This window comes from Castanea sativa, chromosome 6 (assembly GCF_040712315.1).
Source record: "Castanea sativa cultivar Marrone di Chiusa Pesio chromosome 6, ASM4071231v1".
In the NCBI taxonomy this organism is placed as follows: Eukaryota; Viridiplantae; Streptophyta; class Magnoliopsida; order Fagales; family Fagaceae; genus Castanea; species Castanea sativa.
Genome location: NC_134018.1, coordinates 16,047,733 through 16,068,406, shown reverse-complemented (window position 1 = coordinate 16,068,406; position 20,674 = coordinate 16,047,733). Strand labels below are relative to the sequence as shown.

At 40.3% G+C, this 20,674-nt stretch overlaps 4 protein-coding genes across 4 annotated transcripts; 3 read left to right on the top strand and 1 right to left on the bottom strand.

Moving 5' to 3' along the window:
- Positions 1 to 2,747: 2,747 nt before the first annotated feature.
- LOC142638209 (uncharacterized) lies at positions 2,748 to 3,219 on the bottom strand. Its single transcript, XM_075812227.1, has one exon. It carries the CDS (start codon positions 3,081 to 3,083, stop codon positions 2,814 to 2,816), a length of 270 nt encoding a protein of 89 aa, XP_075668342.1. The 5' UTR covers positions 3,084 to 3,219; the 3' UTR covers positions 2,748 to 2,813.
- Positions 3,220 to 6,125: 2,906 nt separating this feature from the next.
- On the top strand, positions 6,126 to 8,362 carry LOC142639533 (uncharacterized). The gene is made up of 4 exons (XM_075813695.1): positions 6,126 to 6,168; positions 6,212 to 6,984; positions 7,223 to 7,577; positions 7,710 to 8,362. Exons 1-4 carry the CDS (start codon positions 6,126 to 6,128, stop codon positions 8,360 to 8,362), a joined length of 1,824 nt encoding a protein of 607 aa, XP_075669810.1.
- A 473-nt stretch (positions 8,363 to 8,835) lies between these two features.
- On the top strand, positions 8,836 to 11,046 carry LOC142639532 (GDSL esterase/lipase 1-like). The gene is made up of 6 exons (XM_075813694.1): positions 8,836 to 9,094; positions 9,181 to 9,302; positions 9,781 to 10,011; positions 10,121 to 10,376; positions 10,487 to 10,717; positions 10,892 to 11,046. Exons 1-6 carry the CDS (start codon positions 8,836 to 8,838, stop codon positions 11,044 to 11,046), a joined length of 1,254 nt encoding a protein of 417 aa, XP_075669809.1.
- Positions 11,047 to 19,909: 8,863 nt separating this feature from the next.
- On the top strand, positions 19,910 to 20,407 carry LOC142639531 (uncharacterized). The gene has a single exon (XM_075813693.1). It carries the CDS (start codon positions 19,910 to 19,912, stop codon positions 20,405 to 20,407), a length of 498 nt encoding a protein of 165 aa, XP_075669808.1.
- The last annotated feature ends 267 nt before the right edge of the window (positions 20,408 to 20,674 follow it).

Here is a 20,674-nt window from a genome sequence, read left to right as displayed (position 1 = left end):
CCCAACGGCCCATATTCCTATCAAGGTCTTTTTACTCCCCACAAAAAGTATAATCAAATTATATTGGTCTCAAACTGAAACAATAAATTCTATAGGAAGACTTTAAAAAAAATTGGTGTGCATCTAACTAAAAGTTTCTATAGTCCTCTCTAGTTACTATTGTGGGATACCAAAAATATTTTTGCGTCTTAGATTTTATGCCAAATATTTGTGGCTAGAATCCTATAATTTTTTTAGATTTTCAGAAAGGAAAAATGCTATTAAAATCAATTACCGTAGTATCTCAATTGTTTGTCAATATCTGAACTTATGATCATCTTTATGCTTATGATGGAGCTACCACTTTCATGCATTTGTGTAAGAAAAAAAAAACCTGCAATTCGAAGGCACACAAACAATTTGATCCAACTTGTTGTGAATTTCTTAATCGGTTGTAGGAGCTTATCAAAAGTCGTTAACAAATTGATTTTCATACATAGTACTATAGAATCAAAGACAACTCAAAATTTAATATGAATATAGTTGAATGAAATATGACTATTGGTGACTATCCCATATCACAGAGCATTTGACTTTTTCTTTAATGTGGAAAATTCTTAGGTATTCTCAAAGTACAGTAAAACAGTGTCCACTCCTCTCACATTCATGATGGACCCCATCATGAATTTAATCAGTGGACCATATCATAAATGTAAAAGAAATGAGCACTATTCACCGTGCTCCAAGAGTACCTAAGAATTAATCTTGTAAATCCGTAACACAGCAAGAGAAGCACTCATTATCTTAGTAGTCAATCCTTCTAATGTGTAGCCCATTGGTAAGATTGAATATTATCTTCAATTTGGGGAATCCTAATATAGCACTCAAAATGAGAGAGAGAGAGAGGAAGTGAAAATAGAGTGGTGGGACGATTGATGTTAGATTGTACACTTCTTTTTATTTTTATTTTTTAGAGTGATTGTATATCTTCCCTGACCATACATTTCCATTTGTTTACACAGAATGGCTGAATTAAGACTTGAAAAATGAGTAGGAACATTGTTTTGGTTAGATAGGATCAGTGGATATGAACTACAAACCGTTGTTTGTAATGAAGTTGAAAAGTGTACGTAGTTTGAAGCGAAGCTCTTATGGAGGAAGAGAGCTTCCACGCATAGGGGAATAGAAAGAGAGTTTGTAAGTGGGTTAGGGTTTAGGCTTTCATCTACACATGGGAAAGGATAATGCTTACGTCATAATATGTAAGAAAATAAGTGGGTTTGGGCTTTACATAAGGTTTGGTTTAATTTTCAACAACAGCACATCTTTTAGATAATAGTAAAAAGAAGTTAACATGATTTTTTGAGTAACAGTAAAAACAACTTAATGATAAGAAATTAAAAAGGCTAAATGCAATATTAGGACTCTACAGAACTCATGCACTCTCACATGAGATCTCCGCTTTTATATATATATATATATATGGAACGAACATTTCGCTAATGAATATTATCAAAACTAAATTTTTCAATAAAATGGAAGACGATATTTTCAAGAACTGGTTGATTTTTACATCAAATGGGAAGTTGTTGTAAAATTTAGTACAAAGTTAATCATATATGATATTGGGAATTTAAAAGAACTTCTAATTCCAATTTAAGGACTGTTTGAGATCCACTTATTTTGCTGAAACTGAAAATTTTCCAGCTGAAAATATTGGAGATAAAGATAAAAGTTAGCTGAAATAATACAGCAGGACTCATTAATAGTACCAAAAACGCAATGAGACTCATGAATAATAGTAAAAATGAATTGAATAGTAAAATAAGTTGGCAAAATTAATTTTTGCCAAACAAATTAATTTCTTTTAATATATCAAAAATGATCAAGAAGAAATGTCTTAAGAAACAATTTTTCATGTTTTTATTTTGATTATATTTTGTTAATACTAAATAGATAATTTAGTTTTGAATTCTAATATATTTCGTACTTGAATGATCAAAATAAAAATTTGTTCTTGTTTTGACTTTCTCAAAGACAAATATCTGGTTCCATCCTAAAACGGCCCCCCACTTTGTTTAAATGATTTTTTTTCCTCAAGTAGAAAAAATTTAAAATTTTATGTTCTTGCCTTTTGGCCCCAAAATTTTATGAGCTCCTTTCTTTCAAAACGGAAAATGTGTTGAATTTACTAAATTCTACTAATATGAAATCAAATGCAATACCCTTGTATTAATATCTAACCAACCACCCCCCCCCCCCCCCTCCCCGCCGGGCTCCCCAAGCAACAAATGCTCCATCCTTACTGTTGACGGACAAGGTGGCAATTTTCTTAAAAATGCTTATCCACTTCTTGTCATTGTAGAACTCATCCAAAATCTATCCCCCCCCCCCCCACACACAAAAAAAAAAACACAATTGCAAATTATTTTCTCCGGTAGAAAGGGAAATTGCACCTCAAAGAAAGATTTTAATTACGTTTCTTGAAACAGATACTATAAAATGGGTAAATAAAAATCATTTGAATATTTCTCAGTTCTGCATTATCCGGTTCAAATTCGACCAAATTCAATTCATTCTATAACCCGAACATACTTATAAAAGCGAAGATAAAATACAAAGAGGAACATGTCACAGATATACAAATATTAGCAATTCTTGGCAAAAATGACTATAGAAGTTGAATACTACAAAAGCTCCGACTGGTGTAAAAAATTGACCATTACTAAAATGAAATTAGTAGGGATAAGGATAACTACAGACAAAAATTTGGGATGAAGCAATTTATATTCGTTCAAAACTTGGCCACATATTTACAAGAAGTGTAGGGGGGATCAGTTAGGACCCCAACAACTCAAATACATGACTTTTCTCAAAGACTCTTCACTCTGCTTTAGCTTCTCGTTGTTCACTTTACTAGATATAGCCGAGGAAGACTGAGCTGAGAGTTTCTTGGCTTGATAGTATGATCTGATATTGTTCTTCGCATGCTGGTGAAGTGACCTTAGAGGATAGTTCCATCTGCAAACACCTTGGTCTTTCAAGGCCTCAACTGCACCAATACTTGCTGCCACCATCCAAGAAGCTTTACTTGTTGCACTCATACTTCTTTCTTGCTCTAAATTGGAACTGAAACAAATGGAAATTTGGAAGTTCGGAAGATGAAAAATGGATTTTGGGTTTTGAATTTTGATGGTGCTCAATGTAAGGAAAGGGATCTTATATAATGTGTGAAGATAGTGACAGGTGAGAAGATATTGGGTGCAAAACTATAGGCAGTTTTGCCAGCAGATTGGGAGAATACACTGGTATTTGGCCTACAAAACCATTTGCTTATAGCTCATACGGTCCCTCAGAAGAGACAAAATAATAATGGAGCCAATTTGGACACTAGTGGGTATGACTAATGGATAAAGAAATGATAGGTGGGTTGCTATTATTCGTTTTATTATGAAGCAGACTTAAAAGGGATCCGGAAATGGAGAGGGTCCATTTTGTGGCTAAGATTACTTTGAAAATAAATCAATAGTTAAGATGTGCCACGTCAATTAAAAATGAATAACTTAACTCTAGTAGCAAAGTTAACTTTGGTTAAACAAACCAAACCTTAACATTCGCTAAGGTAAGCGTTAACGTTGGAGAAAAAAAAAAAGGGAAAAAGCAAAAAAGAGAATGGGAGTCTCTTTTAATCTAGGATCTGGATGCCTCATCAGTCTTCTAGGGCAGTCGACGGAGACATTCAGTGGTGTTCCTCTCCGTGGAGGGGATAAAGACTATCCATGTCCTTCACAATTTTTAATATTACTACTCGTTCCTTATAATTTTTTATTTTTCTAATTATTTTAACATACATACATACATACAACTCTGAAGGAGAATGCTTTTGTTTTTTTGCGGTACAACTATTTGATTTAAAAAGTCAAGCTTTGAAGTGTAAAAGATTATGGAAATTGTGTCTTGTGAAAACATAAATTTACCAAGTGTCTTTAATTTTCCAGCTGTGGATATGTTTCCTTTATATGCAACTTAAATTTGTGGGAAATTTGTGAATGTTAAACATAATATGAGAAAATCAGTATCGCTTGCCTTTGCAATTTATAGCCTTTAGTTATTTGGATTAATCAAAATCGTATGGGTTTGTGGTTTGATTGTCTGTAAAAGGTTGGAAAGTCAAATCTGAGCCTGGATTTGCTTTGAATGCCTGCAAAAAGATTTAGGGAGCAGCATGTGTGGGTACTGGGTACCTCCTTCATTTTTCCCTTTTTGCATCAGTTTTCGTGGCATCCAAACCGATCAAAGATACAAACTTTCCTTCATTTTCAGCAACCAAACAAAAAAAAAGGAACAAAACACATAAAAAGAGAAAAGACAATAGAAAAGATGACCCGACTCAATTGTCAATTAAAAAAATCAATGCATTACAAACAGAACAACCAAATTGAGGGGAAAAAAAAGTATTTTAGTCTTCCTCTTCCTGTTCTTCATCGACGTCAACGCTTGTGCTGCTTCGTCTTCTTTTTTTAAACTCTGCTCTTCCCGTTTTGTTACTTCTAGATTTGTTCTTCCTAAAATGTCTTGGTGATAAAACCACAATTCACGAAGCTTTAAAGATAAGTTTAACACACTCTTTGGTAAACTTAACCATAGTTTAGAAAGAATCCTCTGTTAACTTCATAGTAGCATTAGTTGGCCAAATCGGCCCAACACCATCATTTTTAAAAAAATTTAGGCAAAAAACACTGTTTCGGAAGTAATTGGGGATATACCACTTTTTGGTGTACTCGAGTTTACCAAATTCGAGTACTGGATTTTACACTTCCACCGTGGCATGCCAGCATGGAATTTCTATTTTAAAAAATTCACCTAGTACTCGAGTATGTTGAACTCAAGTACTGTATGATCTGGTCCCCGAGTCCACTAAACTCGGGTACCAATCTGGATTGTCCGGCAACTTGTGGTTGGATAATCCAGATTGATACTTGAGTTCAAGAAACTCGAGTACCAATCTGGATTGTTTGGAAACATGTGATGGGAATCCAGATTAATACTCAAGTTTGATATACTCGAGTACTTTGAATAATACCCGAGTAGTTGAAGCTCGAGTATTAATCTGGATTGCAATTTTGTACGAATCTGGATTGTCCGGGCACACGTGATGGGAATCCAGATTAGTACTCGAGTTTCAAGAACTCGGGTTTTGTTCAAAGTACTCGAGGATGTGAAACGCGAGTACTAATCTGGATTGCAATTTTGTACGAATCTGGATTGTCCGGGAACACGTGATGGGAATCCAGATTAGTACTCGAGTTTATTGTACTCGGGTATTGTTCAAAGTACTCGAGTATATGATACTCGAGTATTCCTCACTAAAACCGGTAATCTCTCATCTCTCATTTCTCACTCACTTGTACACTCTCACTCTCCAAACCCCAAACCCATTTCATCGCCGGCAAAGTCGGACTCCCAAACCCGTTTCATCACCGGCGCCGCCGTACAAACCCCAAACCCCTTTCATCGCCTGCAACCTCAGACTCCCAAACCCGTTTCATCGCCGGCGCCGCTGTACAAACCCCTAACCCATTCCATCGCCGGCGATTTCGCACTCAAAGGTTAGCAATTTTGGTAATTTTTTTTGTTCTTTCCATGAGTTTTTAAGTAATTGTGGTAATTTTGATTATTAATTGTGTTATTTTTTATAATTGTGTTGGATCTAAAATGTTGTTCATTGTTGTGTAAAATGCAGAGGAAACAATGAAAATTGTTGTGAAAGTTTAACAAGAAATGAAATATTGTTGGCTTTTAATCTCCAATCATTGTAATATTTGATGAGTACGATACATATAATCCAACTCTGTGTTTGAGAAAATATTTAGGCAATTAAAAGATTTTGGGGGTGTTATATTAACCAAAAGTTGCACCAGGTGTATATATAAGTACACTACACCCAACATGTACACAATAGCCAAATAAACACATCTGGTAGGCTTCCTTTCGCCATTGGAAAACCCTTCCCTTTGACAATTTGAACCTTGGACCTCTCTTTGTAAGAGTGAGAGGAATCATTAGGCAACAAAATCTGGTTAGATTGAATAAATCGTGTAGTTTATAAATTGTTAAGCTGTTTTAGGTAGTTTGTGTTCTAAAAGATGATCAGGGAAATGATGTTGGAAACTTGGATCCAGAGAAAGGGTAGCTTGACGAGTACCATTACAATCTTATCAAGGGTGTGCAGAAAACACAAGAGATGAGTATGGTACTGAACCGTGGCAAACATTTCCCCATGCTTCACACATTGAGGAGGAGCAAGGGCCCCAGGAAGTGCATGCAAAAGAGCATTTATCTCATGATGAGTTGCATGGGGGCACATCTGAACCCGAAGATGATCACGGACTTGGTGACGATGCAACCCATATTGATGTTACTAGGGATGAGTTTGAGGAGCTTCTAGAAACCATGGGTGAACATGATGATGTTGATCATATCGAGGATGTGGTTGTAGAAGAGAATAGAGACACATGCCCTGGTCCCGATCCTACGCCGGAATGGTTCACCAAAAACACTTGGGATAATATGTTTGATCCATCACCGGTTATGCAAGCAGAAGTATCAAGTTGGACGCCTGGGGAGCAGCCAATGAAAGGAATGGTATTCGCGACTAAATTCGCGGTGCGACATGCATTGACTTGGTACGCACTGCGAGAGAATTTTAGGTTTAAAACTGAGCATTCAGACTCAGAGAGGCTTATGGTGAGTTGTGAGGATGATTCCTGTCCATGGTCAGTCCGTGCGATCTGTTGCAAGGGAGACAATGTTTGGAAGATCGCAAAATGCAAGGGCCCCCACACGTGCGACAAAATTCAGAATGCTCATGATGGACGAATGATTGATTCGGTGTTCCTAGCATACGTACTTGAGCGCTATATACGAGAAGACCCCGCGTATAAGATAAAGAACTTACGTCACGTTGCTTTGGCAGACTTAAAACACGAAGTATCTCACTACAAGGTATTCTTTAACTTGCATTCTTTTTTCAATACATGGAAGTATAAGCATGATTGTAATTCCCAAAACCCATGAATACCTGATGTTATGAAAAATGAAATTGAATTGAAACAAAAAAGGAATAAAGAGAAAGAAATATTATCTTCATCTTATAGCCTTACAAGTCTTGATTTGTTTTCTTCAACTATAATTATTTGACTTGTATTCATTTCTAACATAATCATTATGGTTCAAATACAAGGTTTGGGATGCCAAACAAAAGGCCGTTGCAGCTATATACGGGGATTTTAAGGAGTCTTATGCAGAGTTGCCGCGTTTTTTGGTAGGACTTAAGGATGCAAGTCCGGGTACAAAGTATAAGTTAAACGTGGACGATAATTATGAACCGGGAACCTGTACATTCAAGTCCGTATTTTGGGCGTTTCATCCATGTATTATTGGGTTCAAGAACTGTAGGCCTGTGATTAGCATTGATGCAACCCATCTCTATGGAAAATATAAAGGGAAATTGATGATTACAATGGCGACAGATGCTAATAATAAGATTTATCCACTAGCTTTCGCCGTTGTCGAGAGTGAGAGCACAGAGACTTGGGGTTCGTTCTTGGCTTGTATATGAAGGTATGTTACTGACCGGAGACACTTGTGTGTCATATCTGACAGACACCCTGGGATACAAGCTATCTTCAGAGACACTAATTGAGACTTTTTGCAGCCTCTCATGACAGAACATCGTTACTACCTTCGTCATCTATGCAATAACGTCAACACTAGATGGAACAAGGAAATTTTAAAGAATCTAGTATGGAGGGTAGCAAGTGCAACCCAGGAGCGAAAGTTCAATGCCACCTTCGATTTAATTGAGAATGTGAACCGAGATGCGCACCAATATCTGAAGGATGTGCCCAAAGAGAAATGGGCTCTAACTTTTGACGAGGGTTACCATTATGGGGCGATGACTACAAACGTCTCCGAGTGCTTAAATGGTGTTCTAAAGGGTGCTCGTAGCCTGCCCATTACAGCAATGGTGAAATACACATGGTTCAAACTGAATGCTTATTTCGATGATCGTCGCAACAAGAGCATAGAGCAGTTGAATTCAGGAAAAAAATGGTGTAAATATGCCTTTGATAGCTTCATGAGAAATAAGGAGCAGGCGGAGCATCACAGGGTGATGAGATTGAGTGCGCAACAACAATCATATCAAGTAGATACGCCACATAATCCAGGGATTGCTGGACATGGGGATCACACACATGGAGTTAATTTGTTGCAAAGAACTTGCACATGTCAGAAATGGAAATTGTATAAGATACCATGTTCACATGTCATTGCAGTTTGTATTAGGTATCGACATGATGCAGAGCAGTACATTGACTAATGCTATAGCATGGACGCACTGTTTCGGAGCTATGCTCCCGTTTTCCCTGTGTTGAAAGATAGATTATCATGGCCAGATCCTAAAGAAACTCGAAGGGTCCTTCCTAACCCCCAATTGATTCGAGAGAAAGGTCGCCCTGTCTCAACACGAATCAGGAATGAGATGGACGAGGGCAGGAAACGGCCTAGAACCACACCATGGAAGGAGGGGGGGAGGAAGGTGCAATGCGGGTTGTGTGACCAAGAGGGGCATAACCGAAGAACATGCCCTAAGCGGAACAAGGCCTCGGCGAGTGGTGGTCTTGCAGACTAGGTACGCTAAGTTTGAACTGTGGCATACTTCTAATTCTTGAACGTGCAGAGTACAAACATTTTTTAACTACTCGATGTGTACATGCATCTTTTCTTCAATGTAAAATTCCCCACGAAATATTTTCTGGGTTTGTGTTGTTTTTACTATAAATCACAATTTTTATGGGCTTAAGGTTCTACTTGTGTTTCTTGGCTTTGTTTTCAACCTTTTTTATCTCAACCCTCGGCCTTGGTCACCTTTGCCTGCCAGAAGAACATGTTGCCTTATTCATCTTTGGAGATTCAGTATTTGATGCTAGAAATAATAATTATATCAACACCATTACTGATTACCAAGCAAATTATGAGCCATATGGGGAGAACTTTTTCAAGTACTCTACTGGGAGATTTTCAGATGGCCGTATAATTCCAGATTTTATTGGTAAAAAATGCTGCTATGTGTGTGTCTTCTTTACTATAGAATCTGAATTTTTGCTATATATATTAACAATTTTTGATTTATTTCAGCTGAGTTTGCAAATTTGCTGTTCATTACACCATATCTACATCCTGGTTATCATCGATATACTGATGGGGCAAACTTCGCATCTGCAGGAGCTGGTGCTCTTGCTGAAACTCACCAAGAAATGGTATTTGATCTTTAATTTTAAGTAGGAGTCTTAATTTAAATAAGTACATTAATAGGATTGACATCTTGATTTTACTCTCTATCCTACTAATGGTTGCAAAAATCCTTTTTTGTCCAAATACTATTGGTATTGGCAATTGTGAGTCCTAAATCCTAATATGTTCCATCATATTCTCTTAACTAGAGAATTATGTGTTTCTAAAAAAATAAAAATAAAAAATTTGAGTATTATGTTTTGGGTAAAAGGCAGATGTAGTATTATATTAAGTTTTTCAATTAAATTCAATACACATAGTTGTATATAATTTAATTCTTCTTAGAGAATATATTACTGTTTGTGCTTTTTTGGTCAATACAACCTTGTATTTGAATTTAATTAAGGAACCTAGTGTTTATGATTGTACTTAAATTTTACTCATGTTTTTATGGCATAAGCTTTCTTGAAGGAAATAATTTGATATCTTTTTGTTTATCAACAGGTGATAGATCTAAAATCTCAACTGAATAATTTCAAGAACTTGGAGAGTCTGTTGAGCAAAGAACTCGGAGATGCAGAAGCAAAAAAATTATTGTTCAAAGCTGTATACATCATTAACATGGGGAGTAATGATTATGCAGTCCCTTTCACTAGGAATTCTAGCATTTTTCAATCCTACACTCCAGAAGAATACGTAGACATGGTGATCATCAATTTAACATTTGTGATCGAAGTAAGAAAAATTAACAGTTTATTTAATAATTGAAGCAAGTTCATCTTACTTATCGTGCTCCTTTACCTTATAGATTGTTTACACTCATAGCTACATATTGATTTGCTAGGAAATATATAAGAAAGGAGGAAGGAAATTTGGGTTTCCAAACTTGCCGCCATTGGGTTGTTTACCATTAGCAAGAGCACTAATTCCAGGAAACACAGGTGCATGCAAGCAGGAACTTACAGCCCTAGCAATATTGCACAATAAAGCACTCTCTGAAGTCCTCCAGAAGCTAGAGAATGAGCTCAATGGATTCAAATATTCAATAACCGATACCTACACTATTCTTAGTGAAAGAATAAATAGCCCTTTGAAATATGGTATGTCATGACCATTTTCATTGTATAGAATACTTAATTATATATTGTTAAAGTTTGTGTTTTAGTTATATTATGTCATTAACTGATAGCATTATAACCATGTTGTGAAGGTTTCAAGGAAGGGAATATTGCATGTTGTGGAATTGGTCCATACAAAGGAATAAATAGTTGTGGAGGGAAGAGATCAGTTAAAGAGTATGAATTATGTAAGAACGCTAGTGAATATTTGTTCTTTGACACTGGTCATATTTCCGAAAAGGCCTACCAGCAATTCGCAGAGCAAATGTGGAGTGGAACTCTCAATGTCACAGGACCTTACAATCTTAAAGAATTGTTTGAATGTTGTGTAAGAGTGGTTACTTATTTTGAGTGTTGTGTAATTATGTTATTGTTTGAATGGGCTCATTCCTTTTGTAATGTAATTGTCGTGAAATTTCTCCCCTTTGTTTGGACATGGCATTCAAATGCCTGCACTTGTTGAGAAGTTTAAATTCTAGTTTTTTCATTTGTGATAGATATCAAATCGGTTGTTCATAGTTACATTCCTCACCGGTGCCAAAAGCAGAAAATGTCAGGTGCAAATAATGAGAATATAAAGGAGCAGGAGCTTACTGAGAATACTGTAAAAAATCAAGTTGATGGTGACAGTTCCGTGAAACTCGAGTATTAATCGGCATGACTCAACAAATTTGGGCAAATCCAGATTAGTACTCGAGTTTCAAGAACTCGGGTACTTTTCAAGGTACTCGAGTTTCATCTACTCGAGTATCAATCTGGATTATCCAACCACAAGCTGCCGGACAATCCAGATTGGTACCCGAGTTTAGTGGACTTGGGGACCAGATCATACAGTACTCGAGTTCAACATACTCGAGTACTAGGTGAATTTTTTAAAATAGAAATTCCATGCTGGCATGCCACGGTGGAAGTGTAAAATCCAGTACTCGAGTTTGGTAAACTCGAGTACACCAAAAAGTGGTATATCCCCAATTACTTCCGAAACAGTGTTTTTTGCCTAACTTTTTTAAAAAATCATAGTATTGGGCCGATTTGGCCAACATTAGTCAATATCTTTTTAAATGATGTGGCACATCCAAGTCTTTCATTTATTTCAAATCAATCCTGGCCATGAAATGGACACTCTCCATTTCAAAGGGAAATATAGAGGTACCAAATCTGACTTAAAGGGGTCTGCTTTCAAGTTTTAACTTTTATCCCACCGATTCCATAAATTTCGATCTAATCAATTCCAACCGACACTCCGGTTAATTTTTCAAGGGTTAAGTTGAATTGATAGTTGTAAGGGCCTTTTTTGCAACTGTTGGGCAGGGCCGTCTGCTGCTACACTAGGCCCAAAGATTTCTAGATCAGGGAGTTGGGACCGGTCCAAGAGCAACTCTCCTTGGTCCGGCTTGTGCGCAAACAATGCCCCTGTTAATCAGGCTTTGATCACATGCCCATGGCAGACAGTACTGTTACATTAGCTACGGCAAGCAGATACAATAAAGACAATAATGAAAATTCCTTTGCGATTCAAACAAAAGTGAATAATGGGCTTTGATAAGGAGTGCCCGTTTTATGAAACAACAACAAGAGGGTAGGTATTGAATAAACAACAATAAGCTTATTAAAAGAAATAAATCTCAATCTGCCGCATCAAGTTGCGTTATCAAGTCTAAGTCAAGAAGGGGAATCACCTCTTCAATGCGATTAACCTTTCTAAAGGAGAAATTAACTGCTTTGAAGGGGCGGGCCTGAATGACTTGTGTTCAGTGAGATCCTTCACCGTTACCAGAGAACATGGGTTAGAGAGGGAAAGGGAGATCAACCCATTCGGTGCATGCCTATCACTCATTTCTATCTGTTTTCTTCATGCTTCTCTCTATTCCTTAGTTCTTTCTTTCCTTTCTTTTCGTTTTTACTCTCCTTTCTACTCTCTCTAATTCTTTCTCTCTTTTCCCTTGGTTTTTACTCTTACTACCTCTTTAATTCTAACGATTATACTCCCCAGAGGTTGCCGTCCCCCTTATCGTGCACAACAAAGGCTCCATATACAGTGTCAGCCGTGGCGGGCTTTTACCATTTTAGCCCTTAACATTTTTTGTCTAGTGCAGGTGTCCTTACCGACTATTACTGACTGGCCAGTCAGTAGCCAGCGCCACTTACCTGCGCTGGCCGTGCCATTCCACCTCACTAGACAAAGAAGACTCTTTTGTTTGTTTGCTTGTCATGGAATTCCTACCTGCCATGGTGTAAGTATTCTCCATCTCTCTGTCCCTCATGGCATGCACCTAGTGGTTCCAACTCAGCTTTGCCTCTTTTGGGTGGTATGTCATCCCAGCAGGACATTGCCTCCAAAAGAGCTTGAGCAGGAAACACGAAAATGGGCTTTTCCCCCTCCCCACCTCCAGACCATGCCCTCTTACCTCTGACCCATGACCCACCATTTCCTGTATTGGCTGGGTACAGGCTGGTGATGTCTGGGCCTTCCACGTGCCTTACCTCCATGCTCGTCCAAATTCTGCTAGCTGCTCATGTGTTTGCCGCGGTCTAATGGTCCTTCTGCCAATTCTGCCATTTGTCTTTGACTTCTTATGGCATGGGCTGCTTTCCCTAACTTCTCATTTATGACCTGCTTCTTTACGAGCTAGGTCTTGCCCGATCGTGGGCTTTTCATGCTTTATTCTCAGTCTTGTTATTTGCTTCCTGCCACATCATTCTGTTATGCCTACCGTGAAGTTTGCTTGACCCATGACCCAGGGCTGCTGGGCCTCTTCAGGCTTTTCTATTCATTTCTTCTCTGAAGGCCCAATAAACCCATTGGGCCCTTTACTACTTGCGGGCTCCCTTATCCTGCCTACTTTCCTTTGGGCATCCTTGGCCCGTTTACTCTCTCGGGGCATCCTCGACCCTTTCCAATTCTATGCTTCCCATGGGCTTTGACAAACTCCTTGGGCTTCCCTGGCCCAAGTACTTCATACTTCACCGTGGCAAGTAAGAATGCCACAGCAAGCAAATAGACAAAAGAGCCTTATTTATCTGGTGAGGTGGAGTGGCGCGGCCAGCGCAGGTTAGTGGCGTTAGCTGGGTGACTGGTCAGTCAGTAATGGTCGGCAAGGACACCCGTACTAGACAAAAATGGTTAAGGGCTAAAATGATAAAAGCCCGCCACGGCTGGCACTATATAAGGAGCCTTTGTTGTGCACAACGAGAGAAGAACAACCTCTGGGAGGATAATCGCTAGAATTAAAAAGACAATAAGAGTAAAAACCATGGAAAAAGAGAGAAAGAATTAAAGAGAATAGAAAGAAGAGTAAAAACGAAGAGAAAGAAAGTAAAGAACTAAGGAATAAAAAGAAGAGTAAAAGAAAAACAGAGAGAACAGAGTGGTATGCATGCACTGAATGGGTTGATCTCCATCTCCCTCTCCAACTCATGTTCTCTAGTAACGGAGAAGAACCTCATTAAACACAAGTCATTTAGGCTCGCCCCTTCAAAGCAGTTAATTTCTCCATCAGAGAGATTAGTAGTATTGAAGAGGTGATTCCCCTTTTTGACTTAGACTTGGCAACGTAACTTGATACGGCAGACTGTCATTTATTTTTAATAAGCTATTGTTGTTCATTCAATACCTACCCTTTTGTTGTTGTTTCATAAAACGGGCATTCCTTATCAAAGCCCATTATTCACTTTTGTTTAAATCGTAAAGGAATTTCCATTATTGTCTTTATTGTATCTGTCTACTGTAGTTAATGTAACAGTTCTGCCAACCATGAGCATGTGATTAAAGCCTGATTAATAAGGGCATCGTTTGTACACAAGCCGGACCAAGTAGGGTTGCTCTTAGACCGGTCCCAACTCCCTGATCCAGAAATCTTCGGGCCTAGTGTAGCAACAGGCGGCCCAGCCCAACATTTGCAAAAAAGGCCCACACATTTAAATTGATGACTCCACTGGGTTGTTGCGAAACAGACAGGGACAGAAATCCTCGCAAACAAATGTCGCCAAAATCTAGGACAACGTGTAACATGAGTGTTGTCCCCTCGCAGGCTGAGTCGAGGCCAACAACGCCCCATCAACCCAACCAGGCAGAAAACATCAACGAATTGGGGGCTGAACCCCAACCGTAGGCAAGGAATCCCACTGACAGTATCAATGCTTTTGTTGAGGTGTTACAAGCACTATAGCACTCACAACAGCAGATGATGGAGGAAATCCGTTAGCTAAAGACAGACCAAGGAAAAAGAAAGCCAGCACATCCCAGAGCATGCGGCTGACAAAGAGGAGACGCCAGTCGGAGGTGGCACGCAGAATGAAGGACAACGCTACATCACCATGGCCGAGGTGGCCACTCTCTTAAAGCAGGAGATGGCCAGAGCACCCAAGGAAAGATTCTACGCACGGAGACCTCCTTATCCCTTAAGAGTGCTTAGCAAGCCATACCCTAAAAGGTATGAACCATGCGCTTTTGCGCAATATGAGGACAGGAAGGGTAGTGTTGTCAAGCACATGAGCAAATTCATCGATACTCTTGGCTCTTATGTGGCAGACGAGGACTTATGTCTGCGGGAGTTTTCCAAATCACTATGCGACCGTGCCTACACTTGGTACATAGGCCTAAAACCAGGATCAATCCCAACCTGGGATGACATGGTGGATGTATTTTGCACTAAGTACTTCCACGGAGAGGAAACAGTGACGCTTGCTACTTTGCAAGCTACCAAGCAAAGAAACAGAAAAGATTTAATGGAGTATATCAAGAGATTCAGAGACATAGCGCTTGATTGCTATGACCATTGCGAAAAACAGACATTGGTGGAGATGTGTATGATGAATATTATTAGAGAATATAGAGCTGTTCTGGAGAACTTGGAGACCTCCCAGTTTGCGCAACTGTTACAGAAAGCCAGAAAGACCACTCAATCGGTGGGGCCGAGTTCTGATAAAAGGAACACCCCGTAGGCCATGGCAGCATCCACCAGCGAAAGGAAGAGAAAAACAGATGGGAGGGAGTAAGATACCCCTCCACCAATACCATGCACCCCAAAGGAGCTGGATGTGCTCTTGGACAGGTGGATAGCAGACGGAGTTTTTAAGCCCAATCAAGTTGCCAGAGGGCCCACAGAAAAAGAGCGAAGGGACCCACGCTTCTGCCACTTGCACAATTATGTGCAACATCCTACCGCAGAATGTTGGGCGCTCCACAGACTGATGCACCGCAGGATCAAAAAAGAGACCTTGGAGCTGTCACAGCAAAAAGTTCAGAGCAACCCACTCCCAAACCACAAAGGGAAAGGTGTGGCGGCAGTGGTAATCTATGGGAACCTAGGGAAAGACGAGGAGGAAAATCCAGCCCTGCCTGCCATGGCAATCACCACCTTACAGAGTAGCTCTAAGTTCAAAAATATGTTTGACCAACTAGGCCTTACAGCGAAAGAGCAAAAGACAGCTATAAAGGCCCTGGTAAGCATTGCTTCCGGGGCAGGAGTAGAATGCTTGTCAGCAAAAGTTGTAGATGATAGAGCTCTCTTATAGGAATCAACTAAAATCACCTTCAGTAATGAGGATATGGAAGTGGGATAGCCTGACCACATGAGGCCCCTTTAGTTAGCCGCGTTTATAAATCAGATCCCCATCAAAAAACCCTTGGTGGATACTAGTGCCTCGGGAAACTTCGTACCATTAAGCACCCTGCAGGCGGCAAGAATCTCACAAAGAAAAATCCAAGGGTGTCCAATGAAAGTAACTGGGTTCGAAGGAAGCGGTAAATGTACCGCCGGCCACATTCAACTATGGTTAAAGGTGAGCCCCATAGCCTCTTTAGCTCGGTTCCATGTGGTAAAGATAGAGGTTTCATACCATGTGCTCTTAGGGAGGCCATGGCTACACAAGCACCGGTTGGTACCATCTACTTACCACCAGTGCATGAAAGGGAGGTTAAATGGCAGGATGATACGCATAGCGGCAAACCCATCACCATTTGAGCAGGCAGAGGCTCATTTAGTAAAAACCATGTTTTATGACCAGTGGGCACCATCTGGGGAAAGCTCAGTATCAAAACCAAGGGGCATCTTTGTCCTTAGGTGGGAGGACTTTCGAGGTGACCCAGAACCTGATCTAAGAGAATTACTCTCTCAGAAGAAGAAGAGAAAAGAAATACTTGCTACAGAACTAGGCGACACGCCACAATGCGTCAAGGTCCGAGGACCCGACGGCAGGATCGTGTATAAACTATGAAGGTACATGGGGCCCATGAGTGAAACACAAGCGGGCCCCAGACAAGAATGGCAGCACAAAAGCCTTGTGTGTTGCATAGTTCAAGAAGGCTCAGAAGAAGGAGACCATGGAGAAAGAGACGAGGAGGTTACGGCAGATAAGGATGTACAGGTTATGATAGAGGAAAAGATGGAGGAAGTCAACTTGGGATCCGACTCACAGGAACCAAGGCCCATCTCAATCACAAGAACCAAAGCCCATCTCAATCAGTTCAAAGTTGTCAGAAAAGGAAAAATCAGAGTTCATACTACTGTTGAAGGAATACAAAGACGTCTTTGTGTGGGATTATAATGCAATGCCAGGATTGGATCCTGGGCTAGTAGTGCATACGTTGAATGTGGACCCAGAGGCCAAGCTAATTGCCCAGCCTGCAAGAATTTTCCACACTAAAATAGAAGAACAAATAGTCAAGGAGGTATAGAAGCTGTTGGTTGCAGGATTCATCAAACCCATTCAACATCCACGTTGGTTATCCAACATAGTGCCAGTGAAGAAGAAGAACGGGCAGATAAGGTGCTACGTAGATTTTAGAAATCTCAACAGGGTCTACCCGAAAGACGAATTCCCACTGCCAAACATGGACTTACTAATAGATTCTGCAGCGGGAAGCGCCATGTTTTCCTTCATGGACGGATTTAGTGGATACAATTATATCAGAATGGCACCAAAGGATGCAGAAAAACTGCTTTCAGAACACTTATTAGCAACTTTTACTATACAGTAATGCCATTTGGGTTAAAGAACGCAGGTGCAACTTATTAGAGGACAATGACGGCTATATTTCATGACATGATGCATCGAGAATTAGAAGACTATGAGGATGACATAGTGATGAAGTCAAAGAAGCGGGAAGAACACATTCAAGTGTTAAGGAGGGTATTCGAAAGGTGCATAACTTTCAAGCTTAGAATGAACCCCCTCAAATGCGCATTCGGAGTATCTTCAGGGAAATTCTTGGGTTTTCTGGTCCACAGCAGAGGAATAGACGTAGACCCAGCCAAGGCTATAGCCATAGCCACTATAAAGCCTCCAGCCACAATAAAGGAGTTGAAAAGTTTTTTGGGGAAGGTCTTATATATCCGAAGATTCATCCCCGGACTAGCATCCATCACCTCTACTTTTGGGAAATTGCTAAAAAATGGGCAAAACTTTGAATAGGGAGAGGTACAGCAGGCAGCCTTTAAAAGGCTACATCAAATTATGATAAATCTCCCTACCGTGCAAGCTCCAGTCCACAAGAAGCCACTGTTGTTATACTTAGCTACCAACCAATACGCCGTGGGCGCGCTGATCGCTTAGGAGGATGGAGATGGTGTGGAATAGCCAATTTATTATATCAGCTGAGCTCTAAAAGACGCAAAAACTCGCTACCCAAGGGCAGAAAGGGCATGTTTGGCTATAGTGTATGCCTCGCAGAGGTTACGTCATTATTTCCTAGCCTATGAGGTGTGGCTGATGACTAAGTCTCACGCCATCAAAGCCTTATTGCAACAACCAATTCTCTCCGGCAGAATATCCTAGTGGTTACTACAATGTCACAGTACGACTTGAAGGCAGGAACGCCCAAAGTAGTAAAAAGCCAGGCTATAGCGGATTTGTTGGCACAGTTCCCAGGAGAAGAAGAATTCCCATTTGATGATGAAGTCCCAGGAGAAGTAGCTGCGGCAAAAGAAGTCGGAGAATGGTGGGTGATAAAATTTGATAGGTCTTCTACTACCTAATTAGGGGGAATGGGAGTAGTTCTGTATCATGAAGAAAACAAGGCTATAGCACTATCATTCAAATTGGAATTCTCCTGTCCAAATAACACGGCAAAATATGAAGCCTATCTAACTAGGTTAGCCACGGCCCTTGAAATGGGGGTCAAACACTTGAGAGTGATAAAGGACTCGAACCTAGTGGTCTGCCAGACCAGAAGAAGTTTCTCTTTAAAGGAACCTAGTCTGGCCCCTTACAGGGCAATCGCCCAGAAGATGGCGGAAAAGTTTTCAACCTTTGAAATAGAGCACACACCGAGAAGCGAAAAACGGTTCGCAGATGCGATGGCCGTGTTAGGCTCACAAATAGTATTCGAAAGGGATAGCGCCAAGATAGAAGTCAGTAAGAGGAAAGAATCTATTATCGAAATATTAAAGGGAAAGTTCTAGGAGGAACAATGTGAAGAGGATTGGCAAAATCTCATAAGGGAGGTCTTGATGAAAGGAGGTGAGCCTGTGGAGTTAAAGGTACTAAAAGATTATGCCCTGGTAAGAGGAGAACTATACCGCAGGATGCCAGGAGGGGTCCTATCTAGATGTGTGGGGCAAGAAAAGGCCCAAAGAAAGTTGAAGGAGGTAGACGACAAGACCTATGGAGAGATCAGCCTTTACCGCAAACTCTAAAAGGCAGGCTTTTATTGGCCGAGTATGGGGAAAGACGCGGACCAAGTCCAAGTCCAATGCGAGACCTGCTAGCTTGCAGCTGAGAAAGAAGAAAGCTACGCTGAGTTCGTCAACGAAGATTGGAGAAAGTCATTCACCCAGTACTTAGCAGAAGGTGTTCTGCCACAAAAACATAGTGAGCGATACAAGCTTAAAAGGCTAGCAACACGTTACTTTCTACACAACGGGGTACTCTTCAAAAAAGGGTATGATGGAGACCCACTACGCTGTTTGGGCCCCGAGGAAGCAAAAAGTATGATAAAGGAGGTACACGGGGAAGAATGTGGAGAGCACCAAGAAAAGAAGAAGTTATACAGATGTCAACTACAGATGGGATACTACTGGCCTACCATGAAAAGGGACAAGGCAGAATTTGTAAAAAGATGTCACAGTTGTCAGGTACAGGCCAACTTGATTCACACCCACCCGCAGAAATTGCACAGTATGGCTACCCTATGACCATTCCATACTTGGGGGCTTGATCTGGTGGGGCCAGTTAACCCACTATCACATAGATACACATGGATCCTGGTGGCTACAAAATACTTCACCAAGTAAGCAGAGGCAGTACCACTTCGCAAAGCCATGGGAGAAGCAATGGCAAACTTCATTAAGGAAAATATAATTGTAAGGTTCGGGGTGCCCCATAGAATCATTAGCGACAATGGCACGCCGTTTGTCAACAGTGACGTGAGGAGGATGCTGGAATTCTACCAAGTCAAACATCATCAATCATCACCCTACTATTCATAAGGAAATGGGTAAGCAGAGGCGACAAACAAAATTCTCATAAAAATCATCAGTAAAATAAGTCAAGAGTATACAGGAGGATGGGCAATGCATCTGCCAGATGCCCTTTGGGCCTATATAAACTCGTCGAAGTCAGCCACAGGATTTTCACCTTTCTCTTTGGTCTACGGAACAGAAGTGATAAGCCTAGCAGAAATAATGACCCCTTACCTACAGGTTATGCAAATGAAGGAAAAAGAAAAGGAGAAGAAGGTCTTTGTAGTAGAAAAGTATGAGGAATTAGAAGGGCTTGATGAGAAGAGAGAAGAAGCTCAGGAACACAACCGCAGATATAGGCGAAGGATGATAGAAGCTTATGGCAGGATGACTAAAGAAAGGGTATTCGCAGAAGGGAAAATCGTGTTAAAGGTGACAGATTATGTCGGGAGAGGCATGGCAGGACCATCTAAGTTTGCACCAAAATGGGAAGGACCCTTTGTGATAAGGGAGGCGCATCCCACTAGGTATTACTGCTTAACCCAGACGGATGGCAAGGACTTGATGGACCCAATCAATGGGAAGTGGCTAAAATGTTATTATGCATAGAAGGAAGAAGAACGAGAGGTCACGAAATCACCCTTTTTTTTCCTTTTGAAGAGTCTTATGATTCCCTTTTGTTTTCTCTTGTTTTCTCTTATCTTTCAAGTGACTATGTCGCGAAAATAAGGAATGGTAACATGCTTTCATGAAATATGCAACGAAAAGTTATGAAGCATTATAAAACATCCCATGTCATAATAGTAGCAAGAAAAGAAAGCAGTTACCAAGTGTAGCATTTTATAGTTACAAAACCCAAATTGTGGCAAACTCACC

What these genes read in the sequence shown, in the direction of transcription:
- LOC142638209 (XM_075812227.1), bottom strand. Translation starts at nt 3,083, where the DNA reads ATGAGTGCAACAAGTAAAGCTTCTTGGATGGTGGCAGCAAGTATTGGT.
- LOC142639533 (XM_075813695.1), top strand. Translation starts at nt 6,126, where the DNA reads ATGATCAGGGAAATGATGTTGGAAACTTGGATCCAGAGAAAGG. An exon ending in AACTTGGATCCAGAGAAAGG is followed by an intron (nt 6,169 to 6,211) that starts GTAGCTTGACGA and finishes AAGGGTGTGCAG; the next exon opens with AAAACACAAGAGATGAGTAT. An exon ending in ACGAAGTATCTCACTACAAG is followed by an intron (nt 6,985 to 7,222) that starts GTATTCTTTAAC and finishes TTCAAATACAAG; the next exon opens with GTTTGGGATGCCAAACAAAA.
- LOC142639532 (XM_075813694.1), top strand. Translation starts at nt 8,836, where the DNA reads ATGGGCTTAAGGTTCTACTTGTGTTTCTTGGCTTTGTTTTCAACCTTT. An exon ending in ATTTAACATTTGTGATCGAA is followed by an intron (nt 10,012 to 10,120) that starts GTAAGAAAAATT and finishes TTGATTTGCTAG; the next exon opens with GAAATATATAAGAAAGGAGG. An exon ending in TCTTAAAGAATTGTTTGAAT is followed by an intron (nt 10,718 to 10,891) that starts GTTGTGTAAGAG and finishes CATTTGTGATAG; the next exon opens with ATATCAAATCGGTTGTTCAT.
- LOC142639531 (XM_075813693.1), top strand. Translation starts at nt 19,910, where the DNA reads ATGCATCTGCCAGATGCCCTTTGGGCCTATATAAACTCGTCGAAGTCA.